The 12,091-nt window shown below is 42.9% G+C and overlaps 1 protein-coding gene across 1 annotated transcript in view; it reads right to left on the bottom strand.

Annotated features, from left to right (window-relative positions):
- Positions 1–6,381: 6,381 nt before the first annotated feature.
- pdzrn4 (PDZ domain containing ring finger 4) overlaps positions 6,382–12,091 on the bottom strand; it is a 36,179-nt gene continuing 30,469 nt past the window's right edge. Inside the window, exons 6-9 of the mRNA XM_034578734.1 lie at positions 10,390–10,491; positions 10,090–10,209; positions 8,413–9,471; positions 6,382–8,320 (exon numbers count right to left, since the gene is read on the bottom strand). Coding sequence (XP_034434625.1) covers positions 7,748–8,320; positions 8,413–9,471; positions 10,090–10,209; positions 10,390–10,491 — 1,854 coding nt within the window. The 3' untranslated portion in view covers positions 6,382–7,747. The remainder of the gene's footprint in view (positions 8,321–8,412; positions 9,472–10,089; positions 10,210–10,389; positions 10,492–12,091) is intronic.

Raw genomic sequence — 12,091 nt, 5'->3', positions numbered from 1 at the left:
CGTGCCTTCATTCTCTTATTAGACTCGTATATGTTTTTAAAACTGTTTGTGTATTTGCTGAAATAAAGGAGTGACAACTGGCACATTAGCTGCTGATAATTATTTGTAAGGATGATAATAAAAAGAAGGCCGGAAACGCTGAACGAAAAACGACGGTAACACAGCTGTGATGATTTTGGACAGACTGGCCCTCACAGGCAATATGACTCAACCCGTGCGTCTTGAAGTCGTTCGGCAATTTGATATTAGCAAACTAAAGTTTTTATAACATCAGACGTTTCAGTTACGCATTAACTTTTGGACAAGCCAAGCAAAATCCCACTCATAATGAGTTTCTGTGTTGATTGTGTACGTATATACAGAGGTGGACTGCACATCAGGTGCATAGGGACATTTCCCAGGGTTAGGGTTAGGGTAACTAGGACTGATATACATCTGGACGCAGTTCTGTCATTGAGGCATTAAAGCAGATATTTAGCAGATATTTGTCTTTTCACCTCACAAATTTTGGATGTGACTTGATCCACTCACCGCAGATACTAAAAAAGATGTTCCCTCTTGTCGGGCATACTTCTGTTTCAGTGAGGCAGCATTTGGTGAATAAACCAAACCTCCACCTTGTGGCACCTGCCCAGTGTGTTGCCTTTTTAATGTCTGCAGGGTGTCTGCATGGGAGAGGAGAACAGATGAGTTGCTTTCAGCTTTTTAATGAGCATGAGCACTAAAAAGAAAAAAAAAAACTCTTCTTATGTATGTTTTCATTAGAATATTTGAGAAAACTACTTTGTGGAAACGCTGTGTTTCTTTTTTTAAACTTCTGTTCTCTGCTGGAGGGAGCTTTTGATTCCCTCGGAGCTGAGCAGAGAACGTATTCCCAGTACAACCCTCTAAACCATTGAGCCCACCGGGACCCCCGCAGTAAACCAGTAATAACTGAGCGAGATAAGGAGCCGTCAGTCAGATCAATAGCCCAGCACATCGCAGGCTAATCAAAGGCTTCACCCCCGCAGGAGAGAGTGAAGCAGAATATGTTTGTCTCTCAGGATAAACCAGGTGTCAGATCGGCCGGATTATGAAACCAGCTGCAACCAAGCGCTATTGTCACCACTGAGACAGGAAAGAAAGCCATTTGAAAAAGGTCTATTTCAAAGCATTATTCTGATGTTTTATACATAACGTGTCTCCAAAATATTTTTTTGAAAACGTGAAATCAACCATTTTGCAGGAGGTTTTCTCTTGATGTGGAGCATTTGGGGAATGCTCCGGAATAAAATGTTCGGAAAACATGGAGATGACAACTAGGAAAGACAAAGAGCTCCACCCAGACGCCGCCCCTCTGAAAGTTCTGAACATTTCCTTCTTGTTGTGAATGAGTCTGACCCGGACTGCGCCACACTCGTTATCCTAGACAGAGATCGTTGTCACCTCAAATTCACATAACATCTTCTTCTACCTCCACCAGGAACAGCCCCCCCCCCCCCCATCTCTTTTTGTTCGTCTTCCGTTCCAATTATCCCGAGTGTAGATCTGCATCGGGGCCGAGGCTCTGAATATTTCATAACGCTCATTAAGCCACCTATACTGTTGCTACTACAGCACAGCATGACTTTTCATTATGAAGTATCAGCCTGGTCAGTGGATGCAGACATTTACCACTTAAAGGAGCATGAATGGAGGATTTCCTGTCATCAATGTGGTCCTGTACAACATATTGTTTTATTTTAAACATACTTCATGTTAAGACCATACAAGTAAATGAGACATGGAAGAAAAGTAACAATATGGTTACTACAAGATGTTTAGACAATAAAAGCTTTGTCTGTAAAAGATAATCTTAAGCCAAAATATCCATGATGCGAAATATCCATGACTCTCACCAGTCGTGAGAGTCAATCTCAGCTGTCAATCATGATGTTTCAGCCCATTTTTTGGGGCATCTTTGAGAAAAATATATTTCTCTAATTTGAATTTTTGGTTTGGTCCATGTCCCGTCCACTAACATGGAAGAGGCAGGGTTTATTACCTATATTGCAGCCAGCCACCAGGTGGCAAAGGAGAGGTTTTGGCTTAACTTTTGGGGAGTAGTCGCATCGTCCGTCTTTATGTACAGTCTTTGGTGCTAAATCTCTACGTCAGCATGACAGAATATAACACTAGGTGAAAAGTAAATTTAATTGTGAATCAAAGCCAATGATAAAAAACAAACAGTGTAGTGATAGTGGTGAAAAGTCAGTGTCTGAAACTGACATTAGTTCCACAGCATTGCATTTAGTTGTCCTTCAAGGGGAAAAACACAGTGAAAAGAAATATCCATTTTGTTAAATAGAAGTCTGAATGAGCCATCAGTGCATAATTGAGTCCATGAATAGAAGTTTAATGAATGGAAAATTATCAGTCATTACTCCACCTTAATAAGTCATTTAATCCATAATGAAACACCAGTCTTCATTCTGCTGCAAAGCCGTAATGTGTGATGGCACGACAAACAACACTGATTAATAAAATCTGCATCTGCACAGCGTTCACTGTATAAAAAAAGCACGACGGAAAGGGAGTTTCCACATTATTTTGCTTTTTTCTGTACACACCACCCTTCCTCACATTAATATACGTGGGAGCAACCCAGAGAAACCACAAGTTTACTTCACTGGAGCAATTGGGGGTTAATTGCCGTGCTCAAAGGCTCCCTGAGTGGTAGCTGCTGAGTGGGAGCGACCATTACTCATTTAACACCGAGGATTCCCCACGAGGTGTGAAGATTCCAACTGGCAATTTTCCACACACTTCACCAACCTTTGGGCTACATTCACTTTTACAGGGTGTATGAATTAAATACACGCCAGTACCCCACCCATACCCTTATCTTCTCCGGCAAGATTTTAAAATTATGCAGCACATTAAAGCTCTGTATTATTCACAAGGATTTGGAGGCTTGTATCTTTTTAACTGCCTTTTCAAAACCACCAAATGATTGTAAAAAATTAATTAAAAGTGCATTTTATACCTTTAGCCTTAAAAATCACTACTCTGTAAAACAAGGGTTAAATCACCGTCTGATCATTTTGATTATTTCTTTATTTTGTTTCACCATATCAGACACAGACACTGATCTCCGTCACGGCAACACTATACACAGAATCACCAGCTTCCTGTTTTGCAGTTTGTCAACATTTGTTTTGTCGCTGCAATGCTTCATGCTGAGCGGAATTGCAGAGCTTTTATCTTGAAAAGTTGCGAACTTTACTCTGAAATAGCCAACATGCAATATATAAATAAACAGCAGCTCAGTAAATCATTCAAACTTACATATAAGCCACACATGTAAACAGTTATAAAGCAAATTCAGTTTCATTTAATGAAAAACATTGACTGTAAAATCTGCACTGCACCTTTGACTGCTTATAAAAAGCTCAGCACACAAACAATAGAAAGTGACAGTATATTGTGAAACTGTTTGAGGAGGACTCACTAATGACAAGGAATAATTCTGAAGCATCAACACGGGACATGAGAAGAGCCCCTTCCAAACAGGCAGGTTTAGAACAGCCGCCGTTCCGGATAATATTAAAGCACTATAAATAATCAGGGTGAGATCCTGCTTTTTCAATCAATTAGGCGTTACCTGAAGTGTGTTTTTAATAGTGGCACACTGTATATTGACAGAAGGACGCACAACATCCACAGTCAGTGTCACGTATTTCCCATCACATCCTCTAAAGCAGCGTCTCGGTAAAAAACACTTGACTTTGTTCTCGTTTCGCTCACTTGCTGCTGCTTCAAAGGCATCATCAGATTAAAGAGAGGCAGGATACCTTTGCTTTTTCATCGCCACGGCGCCGGGCCCGCTCTGCTTACATCAGCTGTTTGAATTTGAATGAGACAGACATAGATGTGAAGAATGGTTGAAAAGGAGTCAGGATATATTGAATTCACACGTTCGTGTTTACGTGTTTGGGGACACGTCCTGCTGTGTGGACGGATGCAGATTTGAGGAAATAAACGGCTGTAAAGAAATCTCCCCCATGTCTTCCTCCTGCACCTTGGCACTGACTACTTTCATTTTTTTCTTTTTTTGGGAATGTTACCTGGATTGAACTTGTTTATCTTTGATGATGATGTATTTTTCATGCTTCTTCAATACAAAACACATTTTAAAGTGCTCATGACAGTTTTTCTATAGATTTTCTTCTTCAAAAGTCTATCCATCAAATAGTTTCACATTTTGAGAAACACTTATTTTAATTAACACTCATGCTGAGACCACTTCCATATGTATCCGTCTAATAAGTACAAAACTACAGTAGGAGGCAGTGTTTACACTTCAGTTTTCATCCCTGTCTCAGGTTTTCCATCCATCTGCCCATCCCACTTTTGTGAACATATCTTAAGAACGCCTTGAGGGAATTTCTTCAAGCTTGGTCCAAACATTTCGTTGGACTCAAAGATGAACTGAATTTATTGGTCAAATTTAAGGTCATAATGACCTCATAAAACACGTTTTGTAAATGGAAGAGGAAATATACAAATATTCCCATGGAGATATTAGAACAGATTAGATTTAAATTCTCAAAGGTCAAAGGTTATGGTCACCTCACATTAGTCTGTAAAACAAACGTATGGACTGAAACTGCACTGGTTGGTGGAGGCATTACAACCGCAGGGTGATAATTCTTGTTCCCTGTAGTGAGGTTTTGAGGTGCTGTTTGACAAACTGTATTTAAAAGCTTCCCCCTGTTTCCAGTCTTTATGCTATGCTAATCTAATGAGCTGCTAACTGTAGCTTTTTATTTAACAAATTATACTGAGCATGTGCTACATGTTTTTATTCCATTTTGACAGAGAAATGTTTTTTCTGCTTTCACATTATATGAAAGATTCAAGCCAAGATGGCTTTTTCCATAGTCTATGTATTTATTATGTTGATATTTTCTTTTTATATTATGTTGAAAGCAGCTTAAACCTCCACGCCTTAGCATTAAGTCAGGTATTCCTGTCCAACCTCTGTGATTCATACATGTATGGAAATGGGGAGCCTGCTCCAGGGTCAGGCTTCCCCATGATACCACTGGTGTGTAACAGATCAACAATTAAATACATTCAATTATCTTTGCCGTGCACATTGGGATTAATCATTCATAATTGTGGGTTCACTGCAACAAATGATCCCTTAGTTCCCTGAGCTGCTTCTGTCACACACACACACACACACACACACAGAGCTGTATGGATTTTATACAGGGGAGATGGTAGCTTTGAGAAACGTGGGTGCGGAGCTTATACCTGATTTAATGTTATGCATAAAGGCCGCGGTGATGCCGATGCCAGTCTGATGTCTCATTAATTCTTCAGTTCACTGGGCTGTGGACAGACACAGCAGATTGACGGGGGATGAGGAGACTTCACCGGCATCTCCTCAGCGCTTTGAGTAGAGTTAAGCTTTGATGCTTCCTATCGCTAAATGGACAGGCACCCCCCCCAGATTCCGCACATGTACCCTCCCTGCACCCAGAACCAACCCCCCACAACTACACTGTCAGTCAGTCCTCCAGTCAGTGTGACTGCATGAATACTGTAAACTGTAGCGACAGGGTAAATTACCGCGTGTGCTATCGAGTCACGCAACATCAAAATGCTTTATGACTTCCTACGCGCGTGCATGCGGAGGTTCGGTGCGGCCCGGAGGCAGGTGTGATGTTTCTCCAGGTGCGGCGATCATTGCAGTTTCCATTTGATTCTCCCATGTGCTCGATTAACAGTAATCTTCTGTAGCTGTAGCAGATTGCACCCTATTGAACAGCAGCAGCACTGAGCACAAGACTCTTCCCACATTGTGTACAATATCTCACTCTGACGTCATGTATTCCTGGCCTGACACCACCCACACACCCCCACACACAAAGGATCAAATTTGTTGTACTCTGCAGAAAACAATACATTTTCCTCATTAAGATTGCCTTCTTATTTTAGATCAGGGAAACTGTAGTTCCTGTGCGTCTCAAATTCCAACATGAGAACCTCTGGCCCCAGCATGCATAATATATGCTGTAACAGAGACACAACCGTCTGCCACTGCTGACTGAGCCACCTTCAAAATGAATCGCTGATAACTTTGGAGACGCTGCAGTTTGTCTCATGGCCAACGTGTCGGGACGGAAACGTTCTGCCACCTTCCCTGTCCTAACTGCCTTCATCCCTGAGGACACACCATGGCCAAGCGCGGCGGTGGACGACCCCAGGGAGGAGAAGGAAAGCCAAACAATGGGAGAGAAGAAAAGAAAAGAAAAGAAAGAGGATGAGCTTCTTCAGAGAAAAGACGACATGCAGAGAGGGAGAGGAGCGCTGGGGAGCGGAGAAAGGATGGACAGGTGGTCATGTGACAATAAACACATTCCAGTCACTAAAAGAAAAATCTTTCTTTTCATTGTTGTTTTATTACAAATTTCACCATCAACAAACACTGAAGTTAAGGCCTCTTCAATGAACTTGACATTGAGAAGCAGCAGGTTCAGGTTGAAAGGCTGCAGTCGGACACATCCACTTGACAGTGCCTTGAAAGTTTTCGGTCATTCAGGGCTACAGCAACTTAATGTGAAACATTTATCAGAAAGACCTTAAAAATGTATTTACAATAAATAGAAATAACAGTAAACAATATAAATATATTTAACATATTTAACATAATTCACAAACATATTAAGGGCTGACGGTTGACTCAAAGGCTTCTGACATGAAAGACTCGGATGCTCAAAGTTTTGAGTGTAATTTGAGGTAAATCTGTTTAAGATGATATATTGATATTTTCAGTGCTTTAAATTGAGTGCTCCAAAAAAAGACCCGAGGGATATTATCAACACAACGAAAGGATTGTTTTAAGATGAGAGAAGTTCCATTTCTCTCTGTCATGGACTGCAGAAAAAGGGAGCTACAGTAGAGTCTTGCACCGGGTCAGGAACATGGAAATTTAAATGATTGTGTACTTTTTAATATCTATATCAGTTTATATGAAACCTAGTCAGTTGCAAGGGGTTGTTTTATAACCAATGACACCACCTTTGACTCCTTCACTTCAGCTCAAATAACTAGGTAAAAAAACAAAAATTGATAATATCAGACAACGTGTTGGGTCTGGTACGGAGCAGGTTTGCAAAAAGGGAACCGTGCAGGACTCTAAGCTAGAGTACAATCAAATAGTGTCAACTCTGACGATACAACCATAAATAAGAAATTAGCCATAAATTGTTTACAGTACATTGACATTCAGTGTAAAAAATGTCCTTACAAAAAGCTACTGAATTTACAAAGTGTGAAAAATATCATATTTTTCCCCATTATAAAAAAAATGCCACTTTGAACGAGGCAAGTGAAGTCGCTTCATGTGTAATGAAACAGGAGAACGGAGAGTATGAAGACACAGTACATACATGAAGTCAATTTGTTGGTTCCTGGTTTGTTCGAGCCAACGTGCTACAAAACTCATGTGCTATCAGAAGCCAGAGTTTATCAAAAGTCCAGTGTAAAAAGTTGTTTTTTAAATGGCTGATGTCTCTTAATGTTCGATCACAGTTCAAACATACTTATAGTGATAGTTAAAAAGTTGCTCCAGGAATGCTACAGAAGTTGTGAGCAGTGACGGAATAATTTAATTTCACAAACTGACACTTTTATAAAACAGATCAGTAGTTCCTGAAATTCAGGCTGCCTGATATTTAAGTGTACAGTGCTTATTATGCAGTACTGTGTGTGTCCGTTAGACAGTTGTGACAGACAGGAAGGCGTTGTGTACTTTCGAGCCCTCAGGGACTCGGGCCCCGTGGCTCATCAGCTCCTGGATCGTCATCCAGTTGTCGAGTATCTTTTTGTTTCGTTTCTTCATCATCTTTTTGTGACTGAGCTCTAAGATATTGATCTCTTTCCTGCCCTCGGCTCCGCTGGCCGGTCCCTCTTTAAGACACTCCAAGCGGCTCTTTTGCATGAACTCCCTCCTTTTCCTCTGCTCCCTGGCCCGCGCCAAGTGCTGCTTCCTCTCCTCTTTGCTCCAATAGCGGCCCATCTTCATCTCGCTCATGGCATCATCATCCGTGGTCATGCCTCCGCTCCTCTCCTCTCGGATCCTCAGCGCCCGCTCCCTCAGGATGCGGTCACGGGCAGGCCTCCGGGCCACGTAGCGCGTGCCGTCAGCGCGGACTTTGACCTTCCACTCCAGACGGGGCTCCCCAGGGCGTCCACTCCGGTGCACAGGATCTCTACAGACGCTGAGCAGGCTCAGCTGGCTCTGGGAGTACTCCAGGGATGAGTGCTGTTGGAGCAGCTGCATGTAGCTCTGCAACACAGAGAGAAAAAATTAAGAGCGGTCATAAGAAGAGCTTTACCCGAGGGCAAATGGTGGAAACATCCCATCTTCATGATACAAACCTGCAGTTGCCTGGATCCTCCTTGGCCTTGATAGGGGGTTGTTTGGTATGAACACCCATAGGGAAGCGCTCTCCTCGACTCTCTGGTCCTCCCTTTCTTCTCACACCTCTCATCATCTGCAGGCAGGGCAGGGTCAGACTCAGACCTGGAGGGGTTGCTCTGGTCTGGGCTGCTGGAGATAACCAGGCCTGGGTCTGCCGGTCTGCTATGACTAGGGGTGCTGTGGGGTTTGGGGATAGGGATGGGGCTTGAGGGTGTGGAGGAGGCTAGTCTGAGGTTTTTCTGGTTGGTGATGCTGATGTGTCTCTGTAGCGAGTGGTCAGGAGACCTCTCCATACCTAGCGGTGTCGACCGTGCACTCTCAGCTGTGTTGTAGGCACTGGAGCTGTCCTTCTCCCTTAGCTTATCGCTGTCCGACCTCTCCGGATGTTCATGGATGTCGGCCAACCTGCCGTGCCGCTTGTGCGTGTCTTTGGGGCTCCATCCTGGTGAGCAGGGTGCCGGCTGTGAGGGGTCCAGATTGTGTGTCTGACGGAGTTGATGCGCCTGCATGATGCTCTGGCACTCCAGCTCAATACTTCGTAGTTCGTCATTCAGCATTCTCAACTCATGCTCCATACCTCCCCCGCCTCCCTCACTGTCCCCACCATCTGCTTCCTCTACTCCCTGCTCAGTGAGGCTACACTCTATACTGTGTCGAATAGAGTACACCCCACACTCGCCTCCATTCCGGATTTGACACTTGAGCTCCAGAAGTTGCTGGAATCGATTCTCTAATCCTAAGACCCCACCTCCACTATTGCGAATACTGAGTACCCCTTCTTGGCCTTGACGTTTGGACATTATCCTTTGACTCTGGGTGTCCTGTCCACTCCCATGCCTTGTGTGCGGATGCTCTGCCTGCCATCGGTCCCTCAGGCAATGGGCCGGGCTCCTCCTGTGTAGTCTGGCAAGCAAGGGTTGGTGCTCCGGACTGTCTGTACTGCGTCCAAAGCCGCTGTCTTGATTATTGGAGGAACACGTAGCTGTGTCTGTTGTCATCTCTTCTTCAGCTTGATGCTGGCATGAGAAGAAACATAAAAACAGCGTCATTCACTAGCACTATTTTTCTTGCTCTACATGATTGGTCACATTATGCTTTGTGATTGGACAATTGTCAATTGTTTTACTGCCTCTACATACGAAAAGAGTTACGATGTCAAACAATGTAAACGTCACTACCCACATACTTCTATCACCCTTTACTTTGGCAAGGTTGTTAAGCAATACATCCACTTGAGGGCAGCGCAGAGTTAAGAGTTTCTAACAATTAAAAACAAGTGGAGGAGGCTGTGATAATATACCTCTTAAGAGGCAAAAGCAGCTGTTCTGCCATTGATTGAACTTTCTTCCTTGTGTCCTGTGGTTGTCTCGCTTGAACTATTGGTTACACTGCCCCCTATGATTTCCTCTGGTACTGCAACCTAGTGCTTTGGTTGCCTATCAGGAACTATAACGATAGCATAGTTTAATGCCATAGCCATGATCTTTTCCTAACTTTTAGGATACCATAGCTGCCAAGTATGAGTGTGTCCTTCCTCCTCCCCTATCACCCGTCTACCCGTCTTTTCTTTCCTAGATAGTTGTGTGCCTCTTTCTGGCTTATTTTGATTCATTTCTCTCAGCTCTGACACTCACCTCATCCCCTCTGTCAAAACTATGCTCCTTCTGCTTCCTCCTCTCCTCCAGGATCTCCATCTTCAGCTCCTCCACCAGCTCCTGCTGCTCGTCATCCAGCCATACCTCCTCCTCCTCCAGCTGAAATCACAACATCTTGTCAGAAATCTGTCTCTCTCGCTGCACATGATTGTGTGGAGCAGAAACCTCAGACAATGCACTGACAGTTCGGAAGGCAGGCAGCTGTTGTTATCTGACATGACATAGGTTGTCAGGAGAGGGCAGGGAGCCCGTGTAGGTGTGGGTGTGCTGTGTGTTCACCTGGATTTCTGGTCTCGTCACCAGCAGCACGATGCTTCTTGCTTCTTCGTTTGATAACATGGCCACGGCTTTCTCTCTGTCTTGCACCTCACAGCCATTTATCTGCACATCAAGAACAAGTTCACGTTAAGGGAAGAGAACTTGCAGAAAGTCCTGACGACATACCCAAGAAACGACAGTCTGTAATTTTATCATCCATGCAACTGTCATGAAGGAAAAGATGAGTGTAATAAAACTGGCAGCCCCACTGAGTAATGGGGCTGTCAGACGGAGATAATAGGGCCAGGAGTACAAGGGGCCCCTAGCTTTACTACCGGAAAACAGAGACACTACAGAGAGAGAACGGACGTACTCTAACACTGTCTCTATTCATGTTCTTCTACTGATACTCACAGAAGAGTATTCACACTTACAATAATGGAATCATGCAGTGCACTATGAGTACTCAGATGGTCCCCCCTAAGCAGTGAAAAAGTTGAAGTCTTGCATAGTGGAAGTGGACAGACCACCAATGTGTTTTTGAAGTTGTAAAAATGGCAGCATAGGGTAAAGAACATGTAAGTGGCACTAATGGTGGCTTAATTTCCATGAGTGAATCAGGGGGCACACATCTCATCATAGCTTAAGTATTTGGTTTCTTTTTCCTGCCTAAGTGAACAAACAAGCTGGTTGATAATTTGATGACGAAAACTGCCGTCAAATTAAGCAATCATAGTTCCTGGTAAGTGCACAACGGCCGTGTTCAATCTGAGATAAAACAAAGTTCACACACTCCACCAACAGGAACACAGTGGACTACATGGAAGTATCCAAAATGAGTCACACACAAAATGCTATATGAAATAAATGAGGCGGAGAGATGTTCAGACTGGAGTTTCGTTTGCAGGATATGTTCTGAACTATTTGCTTGATCTATAAATACTCAACCACTACTGACAATAACTCCTCAATTCATTTGTCATTGCTACTCCCTTCATCTCTATCAGACATTTTTTAAATTAAAAAATGACATTGACTCACTTTTCCATATGTTATAAACAGTTTCTTCTAATAATTTTTGCAAATTAAACTTTTATTTTGTTGATTTTCTCAGTTACAAGTGGCATCTATTGCACGTCTGTCCGTCCTGGGAGAGGGATCCCTCCCATGTGGTTCTCTCTGAGGTTTCTACGTTTTTTCCCCCTGTTAATTGTTGTTTTGGTAGTTATCCCAATACATGCATTGTGAAAAATAGTGTAGAAGTGATGGTCCCTAACTGAGCAACATATACCATCATGAAGAAAGAGGAAATGAATAAAAAGCCTCCGATGTGACTCAATAGAAGCAGCGACAAACAGAAAATACTTGATTGAAAGGAAATTAAAGTTGTATCAGATAGTAAATAATATCAGTTTATTCAGGTGGGCAAATATTCTCAGTATAATATGTACCGACCAACACTGATATAGCACATTTAAAGTGACATGACATGTTGAGTCTGCTATGTCGAAATAAAGTGGGTAGGGAGTGAATGAGTGATTTTGAACACAGCCTAGAGTCCAAGGCTTTGTTTTAAAATGTCTTGTCAAAAGATAATTAGTTTCATCTCATATATAACAGCAAAGATCATCAGAGCAAGACCACATGACTCAGAAATGCAAACAAAGAACTGAGCGACTCCTCACATTCTGCTGCTGTGAACACAACTTGCAGACCATGTGGC

This window comes from Hippoglossus hippoglossus, chromosome 23, assembly GCF_009819705.1.
Source record: "Hippoglossus hippoglossus isolate fHipHip1 chromosome 23, fHipHip1.pri, whole genome shotgun sequence".
Classification (NCBI taxonomy): domain Eukaryota; kingdom Metazoa; phylum Chordata; class Actinopteri; order Pleuronectiformes; family Pleuronectidae; genus Hippoglossus; species Hippoglossus hippoglossus.
Note: the sequence above shows the minus strand (reverse complement) of the source record. Positions and strands in the feature narration are given on the sequence as shown.